We start from the raw sequence: 14467 nt of genomic DNA, 5'->3' as shown, positions 1-14467 counted from the left end.
TCCACACAGGTCTTACTTTACACAGATTACCGAGAGAGTCTGACATCGGTAAAAAATCCCGGGTGTCCACTCGCAAATTTAGGAGCCATTTATATCCATAGTAATAAAAGCCGTATGCTGTTTATTTAGCAGGGCTGTTTTAATGTGCTGTTTGTTGTTTGGATAGTCTGTATCTTCTTCATATTGTAATCATATTAAAAGAGCATTCTTTTCCTGGAATAAAGAGGTAATGATTCACAAGAGGCATAATTATTCCATGCGGTGCAGGCAGGATGCTACAGAAAGAGCTGTCTTCTTTATGCATAAGAGGCTTTTAATGCAAGTGTTCTACACAGTAATTAAATTCCTTTGAATGAGAAGGCTTGATTGGATTTTCTTTGGTTTACTGGGCGGAGTCTGAAAAGCAAGGTATTTAGCTCAATTGCTATACAATTTTGGCATCTGTCAGAGGCGAGGGAGAAAGGTTCACAGTGTCTGATTCCCATCTCTCTCATGCTTGTGTTATGTTAGCTGAAGGCCGCTGAATTCAACTGAATTACACCCTGCTTGTGTTTGTGAGAGAATCAAGCTCAGAAACCCCTAGCAGAAAACATTAGGATACTAGAACTTGCTCAGTATGAATCCAAATTATTTAAGGGGAAAAGAAACATTATAAAAGGAAAGTTATTTGCAGTTGCAAAGGCAAGTGCCCCAAAGTGAAGAAAATTTACATTTACAGCTCTTCTTCAGATCTGATGGCTGTCTTATAGCGAGTCCAGCCTTGGCCCAGAATGGGCCAAAGTTTTAAGAGGGAGCAGCAAGTGAATGCAAAGTCAGGAAACCCTGTTACAGAAGCTTGACGCACAAGCCAGGATGCTGGCATGGTGCAACTTTTGTGTATTTGAGTTGTCAGACTAAATCATGTTTGTTTAACATCAACGACTGCGTGCAGCCACTAAGGATTTTTTTATTTTTTATTTTTTTCATAGGAAAACAGTAAAAGTGTAATTTAAAAGGAAAACTCTCTTATACACAGCCTCAACATGTATTAGCAAGGGGGTTTGGGTCTTGTGGCGTAAATTACAGCATGAATTCTTCCTGCTACTCAGTAAGGCTACACAATACCTCAGGAGGAGGGTGCTAGCTTGGGCAGGGAAGATGTGCCACACCACAGGGGTAGTTTCACCCTTCTCAGATGTCTCTAGAGAGACAGTATGCACAATCAGGAGTCCATCAGACCCCTAGCCAAGGGGGATATAGGTCTGTAAAATAGGTCTGTTTGTGCAAAATGTTGTACCTACCCCACCTGTGCAGTGCATAAATTGCAATGCAGAGGTGAAGGACCAGAGAAAAGGTCTGTGATCATCTGTGATGCCAGCACCCATCTGAGAAACTGACTCACGCACCTCTGCTTGCAAGCAGACACTTGGGAGTGCTCGTAGCCATCAAGCCTCTTCTCCTGGCAGAACATTGGGCCTGATGGATGTCTTCAGCCGAGAATATTTTCTGATGAATTTTCATAATTGCAGCCAGAACACTTTGGTTTATTACTGTCACTCCTTCCTAATTGCCTGCCAGGCGTTATTAACCTGCAAGCTGCCCCCGTCCTGTGGTCCTGCTCTTCTTTCTTCCTTTCAAATTGCATGTTTTTGAAACAAAGACGGAGGGAGAACAATAGCTGCACAGCCTTCCAGCCTTGGTGGTGTTCAGGGAGCACCTTGAAGGAAGGGAGAGCTGCCTCTGCCTTCCCACCAGGCAGTGGTGGGAGAATATCACGCTAAATTGATGACACGGACGAGTCACAGCAAGCCAAAATTTCTCTGTTGTGACTCTACTGACTTCGGAGTGTTTGTGCTTCCTTTTATTGTTTACTGATACTCAACAAGGATGCCTTCTGGATCTCTGTCTGTCCCTTCTGTCCAGCTGTCTGTACAGAAAGTTGGACATGGAGCCCATTTTAGTTCATGGAGCCCGTTTTAGTTCCATTTTACTGATATTTCTTTGTCTTTCTTGGCTTGCTGAGTAGAAACGGTTGTACCTGAGGATTACCTGGTCGATCCCGTGCACATGAAGCGGTACAGCGTGGATCCTGCCGACCCTGCCTTCAGCTGCACGGGCTCCATGTACACCACGCGGCAGAGTCCTGCAGATGGACGTGCAGCTGGAGGCTCCTCTTCCTCCTGTAGCCACCGTCCCACCCAGACGTCTTCAGGGGGTTCCTCCTCCACTGGCCTGCGGCATCAGACCTCCAGCCCAACAAGGAACGGGACCTACCCTGAAGGAAACAGAAGTGGTAATTTAATATCTTCCTATGAGCAATGTGTGTTACTGTGCTGGTGCCACGCTGGAGTCTGAGCTAATTCCCAAATTCCTGGGAAAATGAATGAGGGGTGTCTGGCTTGACATCCACGCAGACAATGCTTGCTTTCACTGAGAAGAAGTAATAACCTATGTAAACACAAAATCAATCTGTTCATCATTAAGTAAAATGGTGAATGTTTTCTAATGCTGTTATTAATTATGTAAACATATGTATTATGTATAATCGAGTGGCAATCAAAACTGCCATTATCAACTTACAGATATAAATATTAATACACAAGGCATTCCTCCCCAGGATTGATACAGCCTGCAGACAGGTTCCTGCTAATGGCATGACACCAGCTGTGTACAAGGTATGGTGCAGAACAAACCCAAATATTGGTGCCTACCTCGAACAATTTAGCAAAGGGTTTTGCTTCCTAGCTGCAAACCATGCTCCTTTAATTATGAACTAGACCAGGCTGGAAAAAAGACTGCCCAGCAAAACATATTTTTAGAAATCATCCAGCTTACTGCTCAAGGCTTTTTTATCCTTTAGGGAAGCAAAGTCGCAAGAAGTTTATCTGCAGATTCAAGGGATGCCATGGGAACCACTGCTTTCAATAACCCTTCCTCTGCCCTCTCTTTGTATTTTTGCCCAGTTCTGATCGGATTTAGGTTTGTTGGGTCGTTCACTCTGCTCTTCAAGGGCACTCTGCTGGTGCAAAGCCCTCTTCAGATGGGGCTCGGTGACAAGAGTAGGCTTTCTTCCAGGAAAACTCCTTTGACAGATGAGGTGAGGGGAGCAAGTGGGGCTAAAAGGGCAACCTGGTGTCAGGCAGAGCAGCTCAGAGGACAGGGTGCACACAGACAGGCAGCCAGAAGCTCACAATATCACGAGAAAATTGGCCATGGCAGTGGCAAGTGTGGTTTCTAAACCTGGGTTGCATTTGCTCTTCTCCAGCTTATTGCTACATTCCCTGTTAGCAATGATTTTTTTTCACCCCCACAAATGACCTGGGTTCATCAAACAGGTTAGGTAATTATCTGAACTTCTGCTAACTTTGTCTTTTTTTTGCATTTTCTAATTTCCCAATTAAAAGGTCCTTATCAGTAGTGATTTGAATAGTGTCTTCACCCCTTACTAATTATTCAAACTTCATTTATGCATTTTTCATCTTGAAGATAGATCTAACAATGGAGTTGAGTGTCTCAGCCATTTTTAAGTCATTAATTTTTTCCCTTCCTCATTTATTAATGGAATCTACTGTCACTCTGGGTGGTTCTTTTTTGTTTTTGCTTTTTTTTTTTTTTTTTTGCTCTTGCAGAAGCCTCACTGGTTCCCCCTAATCCTTTTCTCTAGCATTAACTCCTTACACTGTCTTTCTGCCCTTGCATTTCAACCGGAAACTGCAGGTGATTATGCAAGAAGCCAAGATTTAACAATGATTTGCACATTTTCAGCATCTAAAAAATACTGTGGTAAAGTTCCCGTGCTTTAAGAATATGCTGTGTGGAGATGCCTTGTTATCATGGGTTTGAATCTATGTTCAAGAGACTGAAGTTTAAAAACAGGGCTCCCTAAGCCTGCTCATCTGCATTACTTTCCTTTCTTGTTTCTGACTGTGAATATCACTTTTTCCCAGACTCAACAGAGCCCTAAGTGGAAAGCTAAGCTTCAGGAGGCAGTTCTATCTCTCTTACTGTGACTTCCATCAAAATTTGCAGTCTTTGCAAAATGAGAGCCTAAAAGATGGCAGGTTATTTTTCCAGAACCGAACCAACAGGCAAGTCATAGAGGGCCCATGCTATAGGCCTTGCAGGTTCTTATATTTCCCTAGTTTGAAACATATTACAGAGCTTTGAGGAGCAAAGACAAAAACATTGCTTTTAGACCAGACACTTGTGAGGTCTAGGCATCTTTGAAGCAGCTACAAGTGAATTCAAGCTGCAAAATATGACATTTTGGGATAAAAGGACTTATCCCAAAACTGTGTTGTTTAGTTTGTTTGATTGTTTGCTTGTTTTTGTTTTGTTTTGTTTTGTTTTCATAGGGCATATTTTTAACATGTGCAAAGACTAGTTCATCCAGGACCTCTGGGATATTTGGCCAGCTCAACAGCAATGGCTCCTTAAAGCAGACAGATATACAGTGAAGACCACCCAAAAAATGTTATTAATATCTTGATATCATTTATAATTATCAACAATTTATTAGACACGGTTTCATCCGTTGTACATTAGGATCTGCACATACAGGTCCCTGCAAACCCGTACAAAGATGGGGTTGCTCTCAAGGTCTCCAACAGGAGGAAGGGCAATGGCCAGGTGCTCTGTGCACCTCTGTCTGTCTGTCAGCACCAACGGCCCATGCATGTTTGTCCCACCACCATCCCGTTGCCTCTGAACTTCTCAGCTGCTTTCTGGAGACTCCAGCAGAGGCAGGAGCTGGCTCCTCTGAAGCAGAGGAGAGCAGCTTGTTCTTGGCTAAGGCTGGGCAGTTTTCAGTGGCTGTGATTTTTTAAAATATATATATTCCTAAGGCTACCTTGGTGCAGCTACACTGGAGTTTGATTACTGTCTTAGAAAAATCTCTCTTGCAAAGGTCTTAGGAATCTGCACTCTCACTATGATGCTTCTTCATGTGTTTTTCCTCTTTCTAGGGACAATTTATATGCTGCTGAATCATAAGCGAACAAAGATGAGTAATTGGTTCATGCCAGTATCTCTTCTAATCCTCCTCAGTTTGCATACTCACAAGGAAGGGATAGGCAGCACTCATTAAAAAAAGGAAGGATTTCTCTCCAAAACCTCAAGCCAATCCTCTTTATTTAACGAATATTTTTGAAAAATAGCATGCGTTATTTATCAGGGTGTGCAAATATCATGGAAAAAATCATAGCCATAAAACATAGCTCAGTGCAGAGCAGAAAATGTTTTTCAAGGGGAATGGATGAGATTAAACCTCAAAGCTCTCATTAATGCGATCGGAAGCACGATGCCTAATTCTCTCTGATTATGCTAAAAAATTCCAAACCAAAAAAAAAAAAAAGTAATTTCAGAAAGCCAGTTGGGGCTGCTAACAGATAAACATGCACTTTTCTGTCATCATTTGCCAAATGGAAGCTCTTAAATCAGGGGAGGAATAGTCAAGGACATCATAAACCTTAAACCTTTCCAAGCTTGCTTATGTACCAGACAAACAAACCCTTTATTCCAAGCGTGAAGAATTCTGTGTTCAGACACAACATAATAACCGTAACCTTGCCCTGTAGCTTGCTGGCTTTATGCAGATTTTATTATCCAATATTAGCAGTTAATTATTATCACCTGAGGGCCTTCGTTAAAGAGGCAATCCTTCCTTGCTTAATACATTCATTTCCTGAAAACATTTGGGGGTGCAGGGGCTGAAGTTTCTCTTTTTTTCCAGAGCAATGCTGCAAGCACCTGGGGTGGGGAGGCGGGCAAGGGATGCCCAGCCCTGGTCCCACTGCTTTGGCAAGTGCTGCCTGCCTGCTGGTTTTTGAGGACATTTACAACATGAAAGGTTTGATGTGTTCAGTGATCTGCTCTTTTTCTACTGCAAAGGAGAAGCAAGGCAAGAAAAGCCCCAGTAAACATGTATCACCAGCTTATGGCTGTGTCTCATTCAGCTTCGTGGCTCTGGTGGCCACCGTGTCCCATCCCCTGCAGGACACAGCTGCAGCGCTGGTGGGACAGGGACAACAGCCACGGTGCACATATCTCCTGCAAGGGGCTTGCCAGCATACGTGCAGGTGTTAAATGCAAAATCTGCTTTCCATGCCTCTGCTGACTGCAGCTCATTGAGCTCTGAGCCCTGCCCAGACATATCCCGTAATTGTACTCTTCCACCCGCCTGCTTTTCCAGCCCTCCTCCTTCCAACCATCTTCTCCAGCATGGTGCGCCCTGGCCTTGTAGGAAGCCTCTCCTGCAAAACCTTCCTCCTGCCCTTGTTTGCAGTGGGAGGTTTTATTTTTAAAAAAGTATTTCTTATTTCTCCATGCCTTTGAGTGTCTGCTACTTTGGCTTACTTTCAGTGGATCTGCTGCTCCTTATTATCTGCTCCAGTGCGATCAGAGAGAACCTTTTAAAATTTCATTCCCACCCCCTTCCCCTGAGGCAAAGAAATCATTTAGGCCTGCAGCAATATTAAAGTTCATCTGTCACTCCCTTTCCACTCTTATCTATCAATGGCCACACTCCCTCTGGGCTCTGTTTGTTTGCCAAGAACATATTTAGGGAGTCTGTTATTTATCTTTCCTTCTTTCACAGGTTTAACTCCATTTTAGTGTCGTATTTTCTCAGTATGGCTCTGCAGCCACTCGGCTGTTGGCTCTCTCTCTCTCCATCCTCCTTCTGAGGAAGGTCTGGAAACAGAAATGGGGCAAGAGCTCAGCCGTTGGCTCTGTTGCACCATCATCTCACCATCATCTTTGCTGGGCACTGGGTGCTGGCCTGGTATTTCCAGCCATCCCTGGCAATAGTCTCAGCTGGGATACCCTGAGAGCCTTCCCCAGAGGGGAGCCCCATCCCCATCTTCCCCTGGCACTGCTGCAGGCAGGAGGGGAAGCATTTCCCTTTGATTACCTGGATTTCCATATCCCGTTCCATTAATTTGACAAATTTTTTGCCACCTGTCAAAAACAGGAAATTGGATTTGACCTAGATTACAATCTCTAAAAATAATTATTGGTCCCGAGCACTCCCATCTCTTTGTAATCTGAGTATTCATTATCATCTTGATTAATTCTGATGACAGAATGGCATAGGATACCCGGGAGACATGAGACTTCCTCATTTATCTAATTCTTAGGTTAAGTGTGAATACCTTCTGATAAGAAAAAAATGTATAGTACTTGCCCTGCCACCATCAAACACTTTTGTGCTTAATATAATCTTTTACCAAGGTGATGCTATTGAAACATAAAACCTCTGCCTTTATGTAGGCATGAAATGATTTATTTTCTTTTGGAAATAAAGAAATTGCACTAATGTGTAAATTAATGTGTAAAATTAATGTGTAAAAGCCAGAGTGAATTTAAAAAATACATTTTAAAATATATGCAAAAAGAGATTGCTTCCAGCCTCATCATCTAAAAACTGAATTCGAGAAATTTGTCTGCAAACTGACAGTATCCCAGTTTCGCTAACAGCATTTAAAGGTAGTCGCTTACACACCAGGAAAATAACACGTCTTAATTCATGAAAAAGCAGCAGGGAATAGAGGACTTGGCTCCAGGTATGTAAATACAGATTTAAAATAAAGAAGAGTTATGGCTATGCATAATTCTCGTGTTTATATTGACGTATTATATCTCAGGAAGGGATTTGAAAGGGTTATCTTCACTTGCTGGAGGCTGGAAGAGTTCTGGCCATGTAGTCTCTTTAGAAAGGTCATTTATATATTTGTCTTTAAAAAATCGGATTTATGCTATCGATTGCTAGACTGCAGAGGAGCGCGCAGAGTTCCCCTGTCATTTCGACCTTTCCTCCTCACCCCCTTTCTTTTATTACCAATATTTCTCATACCCAGAAAGGCCCCCAGCTGCTCCCAGGGGCTCTCTGCCCTTCTTTGCCCTTCCCTGGCATCTCTGCAAGCATTTTGGGCAGCAGTCACTGGGCCAGGGCCTGCTCTGTTCATGCATCTGGCGTGAACCCCACACTAAGTCCTCTGGATTTCCTTGTATTCATATGAATTTTAGGGGAAAAATGTGCTCCTCAGCAGTGGCCCATCTCCCCAGACCATGCTATGGCTGTGGTGTGGAAACATCTGCAGTCCTTTGGGCACAGCCAAGCCTTTCCCCTCTCTCTTTTTCCACTGGTTCACAAAATCCTGGTTTTCTCCCTTGGTTTGAGGTGCCCAGGGGCAACATCTCTCCTCACCAGCTGCCACCAGACCAGCAACAGATCGTGCCATGAGCAAGTTAAGCTACCAGAGTCCCTTTCCAGGTATTGCTCCTCTGCCTCCAAGGCAAGTCTCGCTTCTCCCGCTCACCCCTGACAAACTTGCTCGATGTTACTGACGATCCAGGGGCTGGCCGAGATTGCCCCATTCATTTCCTACTCTTTGTCTTCATCGCTTCATGCCAAAGAGTCCAGATGGTGCCTGTACCACTGTGTATTGCATTTGTTCTGTGAGCGGAGCCCAGGGTCGCGTGAGTCCGTACGAACACCAGCCCTCGCTGCCTAATTACGAGGACCCACGGCTATGCCTTGTCCTTTATATCCAGCACAGTGACTTAGCAAATGAGAGCGTAATTATCATGATATTTACATCCCATCCCATTACGAAGCCCATTGACCAGATTTACACATTCATAGCACTGCTGCTTACTGGAGTTCATCTTTCCTAACTGCGAAATGCACCCCATTACATTATACTGGGGGACGGGGATGTGGCGAGAAAGAAAAGGGCCAATATGCACATAAAGCTGTTATTGTGCGTATATGGGCAGACCCTCCACTCACATAAATCAGCACAGCTCTATTGAAGTCATCAACGTGATTTACATAAGCCACAAACCCAGCCCACTGCATTTGGTCTTATTACAATGGTGTTTGGAGCCACGCGTGGTGTTTTCATACCTTTTATCTGTCTTTATAAGCTCAGGGTTTCTCTGGAGGGCTCAGTCCTTCTCTCCTCAACAGCTCTGAGCCATTCTGATTCCCTTCTTGGCTACCTGGGGCCTCTCCAGGGTACGGTTTGTGTACCTGTGGTCTGCCTCTCTTTGCACTCTGCTTCCTTTTCTTCCTTCTGTAGTGTCTGTTTGCTTATCGTTTGCAACAGTTATTGAAAATTGGGCCTTAACAGAAAGAGATGAGCAGGTCTGGGCAAGTAACACCTTATACATTTATGTGCTGCCACCTGCTAATGTAAAGTTTGCTTTGTGTGGACACAAACAAAAGCAAACAGCTTTCCTGTAGCCTAGCATAATGTAGTTCTTTGTGAAGCAACGTAAGGGTGTGTGTGGACGAGTTATATACACATGCAGGCTAAGATTTATGGTTCTGCAGAGACTCAGAATAAAAACATAAATGTACTTTCATTCCAATGTGCCTTTTTTCACTTGATTTAGAGCTACAACAAGCCAAAGTGACCTTAAATCATCCAGGGCTTGTACCATTAAAGGATCACACGTGCAGTGTTCATCTTCGCATGTTTTAGTAGCCCTCCAAATCAACCTTCACCAGGGACCCTCAGCTTTGTGTGAGACTAAGATTAGCAGGGTATTGATTAGGAACCCTCCTCTAAGCTCCAAGATAAGTCTGAAGATCTGTATGCAAAGAAAAAACCTATCTGCTGAAGTCTGATTTTATCCTCTGGCCTTCACATTCAATGGCAAGCTCCTTTGTTTCGTGCCGAAGTGCTTTCTCTCCAGGTGGGAGGGTGGTGTCTTCCTGAGCCAAAATCCCCACTGCTTGCACATCAGACAGCAGGGGCAGCTCGGTTTAAGAGCCTGGCAGCTGGCACATTTTTCCTTCCCCAGCAGGAACCTGAGGCTTTCATGTTTTTTAACACAATTCACCAGCTGGGATCATGTCTCCCGGTAAGCAGGAAACTGCCAAGCCCCTTTCTCTCCCCACCCCACCATCTCAGGCTGATACACTCAGATCTGACATCCAACACATGGGGCTGCCGCACTGCTGCACACTCACAAACCAAGGAAGCCACTGCATGCCACTGCAATGCACTGCTGTTGGCTTTTTTTTTTTTTTTTTTTTTTTTGTACCTACAGCCTCAAGTCCTTCACCAGAACAAGACTCGGCTCGGCCATCAAGCAAGAATCCTTTGACCTGGACTGTGGATGATGTGGTTTGGTTCGTGAAGGACGCAGACCCTCATGCTTTAGGTCCCCACGTGGAGCTCTTCAGAAAACACGTATGTAAAAGGCTGCCCTTGGTGTTTCTGGGGAATTTGAGCCAAGTGCACAGGCAGTCCCAAGAGATACAGACATACAGACAGCCTGCTTTTGGCTGCTATAGACAGTGCCTGTGCTCAGCCAGGTTGACCACAGGGCCCTGCAAGGGGTTCAGAGCTTTGGGGGGAAGAGGGGAAGTGCTGAAGAAGAGCTCACTTATCACTCAACAGAAAGATCCTACAAATGTCTTTAGAAAATGCTCGCTATTTGTTTCCAGTATGCCAGCATATATTGTCATTATGCTAAACCGAAGAGAAAGCACAGAGGATCTGGTGTTCATTTTTCATTGTCAGATTGGCACAAAAAAGCCTTGCCTCAATGACAATTTATTCTCAGGATACCTATGATTCTTCTCTGAAGAGCATTTTTTATGCGTCTCTAGATATTTAGCAGTAGAAGCCTAAAAGAGCCAAAGAGCCAAGATACTTTTTTAAAAAAATAAAATAAAATTATGTAACTACATAACCAGATTTAACAGACCTGCTGACTCACTGGAGAATATGATATAGTAAAGAGGACTGTAAACATACATCTGATCAGGACTTTCTTGTTCTCCTGCTGCGTAAGGTGTTGGTACCACTGCATCTACCATTTCCAGCCTCCTCCATCACTACCTGACCAGATCAGAACACCAGCCCTGGACATTGAGACAGTGTGTTGGGATGAGAACAGCAGAGCTTGCACAGCACCATTTTTGTCCAGTTTCCACTCCTAGCAAAGAATGGCACTGTGTTTTCACACAGCAGCAGGGCAGTGACACGCTCTGGGTGGTCACTGGGCCAGCTGCACCGAAGCATGCCGTGCCACAATACTGCTGCTGCTCTGTGACCGGGGACACCGAGCTAAATTGCCCCTAAAGACTGTCCCTGTCAGCCTTTGTGAGGCACCCAGCACCTACAGGCCCTACTTATCACTGGTTTCCTTGTAAAATATGCAGCAGGTTTGAGGAGCTGGGTAAGATTACCACACAACTCAATTCAATTACGCCTTTGAGTTATATATGTCCCTGCAATTTTTCAGCCTTCAGATCTCATCTGGATTAGCACGGAGACCTCAGAGGTGAGAGACAAGTGATTAGTCCATTAACCTTAGCCATATTTTCCTGTATGTTCAATCTTTCCATGAAGCAGGTGCATAATTTACTTAGCAGCACTTACTGCCATTGACAAGGCCCAGCTATCACCTGGAAGCGTTGCTTTGGCAGTCAGCTCAGCTCAGCTATGGCAGTGGGAAGAAAAGGGTGGTGGGGCCACAAGGAAGGGGAGGGTGGGGGAGGTGTCCTGCATGCCTGCAGATCTCTTTGCTCTTGCCGTATGAAGCCATTTGGGTGTTGACCACTGTCCCAAGAGCTGGCTCTCCCTGAGGCAGGGAGGTGTAGCCCACATCAGTCACAGCTACAGTGTGCATTGCGGGATGATCGTGGCTGTGGCTCTGCTCTTCTCACCACGAACAGGAGCCTGTCCTCTTGCCAAGACACCTAAAACAGCTCCTGAAGGGTCCACCAAGACCACGAAACTGCCTACAACCTCCCCTCCATCACACAAAGGAGCCGTGGGCCTGGCAGGGACCTGGTGGCAGCTCTGCGTGAGAGCCCCATGCTGTGCCCTCTCAGCAACAGGCAGGCTGTGGTAGGCAGGCTGGGAGAAGGGAAACAGAGGAGCAGAAAGAGTTATAAAGGGAGTTAGCAGGTAGAAAATTCAGGCTGGAAGGGCTGGAAGAAATGCTATGGTCTGACAGTTTAATTATGGCTGGTGATTTGCAAACGCATGTATGAAGGAGACAAAAACCTTTGAGTTTAACGTAATGAATACCATTTATTTAAGGAGCAACCTGTCTCTGCCAGTGCTAGACATCACACTTGTGAGCTTGCATCTTTCCCTAGACTTTCTTCATATCAGTTGTTGGGGCCCTGACTGATGAGCTGCCACTTGCTGCACTCCTGTCACAGGTGGTGGCCTTACCAGGGCTGGTGTCTGTTCACCAGACTGCAGAGCACTAAAAAATAAAAAGCTTTTTGTTCCTATTTGAGATATAGATCCTCATGTTTCTAATTTTACTCATAATTAATTGCTTAAACACTCATGAAGATCTGAATTTGCATCTTTCTCATCCAAAGTCTCATCCTGGGGGACACCCACGGACATCCAAACCCAGGTGCAATTCTTGTTCACATGGCACAGGGCTTGGTTAGGGGCTACTCTGCTTTTTAAGCAGTGTCCTCAGACCAAGTTCTGCAAGAAGCTAGCACAAACACTGTAATACTCATTCTTGCTTGTGGAAGCTGTATGTTTACTCCCCCTGTATCATGATCTCACAGCTCATACATTTGCTGCTCCCATCCCTTGCAGGAACAGAGTGATATTTTCCTGCAGTGGGCCAGATCTCAACTAATGTGGTACAAACTAAGCACACTGAATTTTACCAGCTCCAGAGCCTATTCAAGACCAGCTCATTGGGGCTACTGCAGACTTGGGGACCATGCTATGGAGTCTTTCAATTTTAAAATTATTTTTTAAAGGGCTGACACAGTAATATTAAAGAGAAGTTGAGCCAACAATCTGCACAGGGACATGGCTAATATGGGATATTTAATTGGATATGAATGCTCCCTCTGGCATACTCTAGTCAAGGAGTTTAATTTTGACCCCTACACAGTAATAATAAAGGAAATAATAAAATGCTGAACTCAACATTTAGAAACAGCTGCAGTCGCACCAAACCCTTGACAGAGATTTTACCTTATGGCATCACAGTTCCAGGAGTTTGTTTTTCTTTCTTAAGCAAATATTAATTATACGTAATACTTAATCTTCCTTTCCTTAACTTCCTTAAAATAATGGAAAAGAGAGGGGGAGGAAAAAGAGTTCCTGTAATGGATGGAGTGGGGGGGTGCAGAATGAAGAGCATCAATTGATTGAGTTAATCAGAAAGTGACCTTAACTGCTCATCAGCTAAATCACCTGCTGAATGGAATAATAATGATCAGGGCAAATTAGGATCCATAGTATTGCTTAATTAGTAGGTAATGGATCACAGAGGAAAGACGTTACCATCAAAAACATAGAATACAATATATACAGCACTAGCGTGCTTGTGTATATGTATGCACACACACAGCATTAGTTATGTTTTAGCTGTGATGATCCAAGTAAGGAGTGGAGACTGAGAGGAAAAGTAGTATTTTTAAGCAGATCTGCTAATAAAGCTGGGGAAAAGAAAACAGACAAGCTCAGGATCCAAGAAAGGACAGCATATTTGAAAGTTTCTGTGTTGTACAGTCACAAGAGAGCCCACATTAAGACAGCATCCTGTGTCTGTGCATCAGTGCTATCCTCTGCTCAGTACAGGCATTTTGTAAGTACAAAAGGTTTTCAAGCCAACAGGTCTGGGATAAACAGCTGAACTTGGTGGCTGTTTCCACCTCTGACATGGAGGTAAAATTAAATTTGAACAAGTTTTGTTAATACATCCAATTAAATATGTTACTATTGTGATTCTGTGGGTTTAGAGCAACCCTGATTTAAAAATAAAAATCCTCATGATTTTATGCCAAGTAATTGAAAACCTAGACAAACCTTAGAGCTCCTTGAAGAACAAACGTAATATTTGATTAAAGCCTTCTTTAGAGCTTCCTTTTATCTTACCTTAGCTTTCATTTTTTTTAATGAAGTTTCAGAATTCCTGACATTTCAGCCAGCTCTGGTCTAAGACATGCTGTTTCTGATTCACCTTGTTTAATGTGTCCGGACGCAGCTCTGCTGTCTTGCTTTCACGGTGCTGGAAGCGAGGTTAACACATTTTGATTCTCTTTCTCTCTTTTGAAACCAGGAGATTGATGGCAATGCTTTGTTGCTGCTGAAAAGTGACATGATCATGAAGTACCTGGGGCTGAAACTGGGACCCGCGCTGAAACTGTGCTACCACATTGATAAGCTCAAGCAAACCAAGTTCTAACAATTTCCTGAACAACAGCAGAACCTGACCTAAATCTAGACAGAAAACTAAAGGTAACGTGCTGCCTTACAGAAATGCATTCTTTTGCAGATTGTTTTCCCTTCTTTTTTAACAAAGACTTTGCCTTTTTTAACATTTGCGCATCTTCACAATTTTTTTAATCCAATGGGAGCTTTCGGGCTGCTTGCGTTAATAATTTGCCAAAAAATTATATACTTATTTTGTACCATTGATATTATTATGATTATAGTAAGTCCTATTTTTGTAATCAGAAGTGGGGAATCAAAAGCAA

The 14467-nt window shown here is 43.8% G+C and overlaps 1 protein-coding gene across 1 annotated transcript in view; it reads left to right on the top strand.

The window, feature by feature from the left end:
• SCML4 (Scm polycomb group protein like 4) overlaps positions 1 to 14175 on the top strand; it is a 35373-nt gene extending 21198 nt beyond the window's left edge. Inside the window, exons 5-7 of the mRNA XM_032185858.1 lie at positions 2003 to 2272; positions 10039 to 10181; positions 14050 to 14175. Of these exons, the coding sequence (XP_032041749.1) occupies positions 2003 to 2272; positions 10039 to 10181; positions 14050 to 14175 (539 nt within the window). The remainder of the gene's footprint in view (positions 1 to 2002; positions 2273 to 10038; positions 10182 to 14049) is intronic.
• Positions 14176 to 14467: the final 292 nt, after the last annotated feature.

The sequence above is a fragment of the Aythya fuligula genome, chromosome 3 (genome assembly GCF_009819795.1).
Source record: "Aythya fuligula isolate bAytFul2 chromosome 3, bAytFul2.pri, whole genome shotgun sequence".
Lineage (NCBI taxonomy): Eukaryota > Metazoa > Chordata > Aves > Anseriformes > Anatidae > Aythya > Aythya fuligula.
This window is presented reverse-complemented; position numbering and strand designations above follow the sequence as displayed.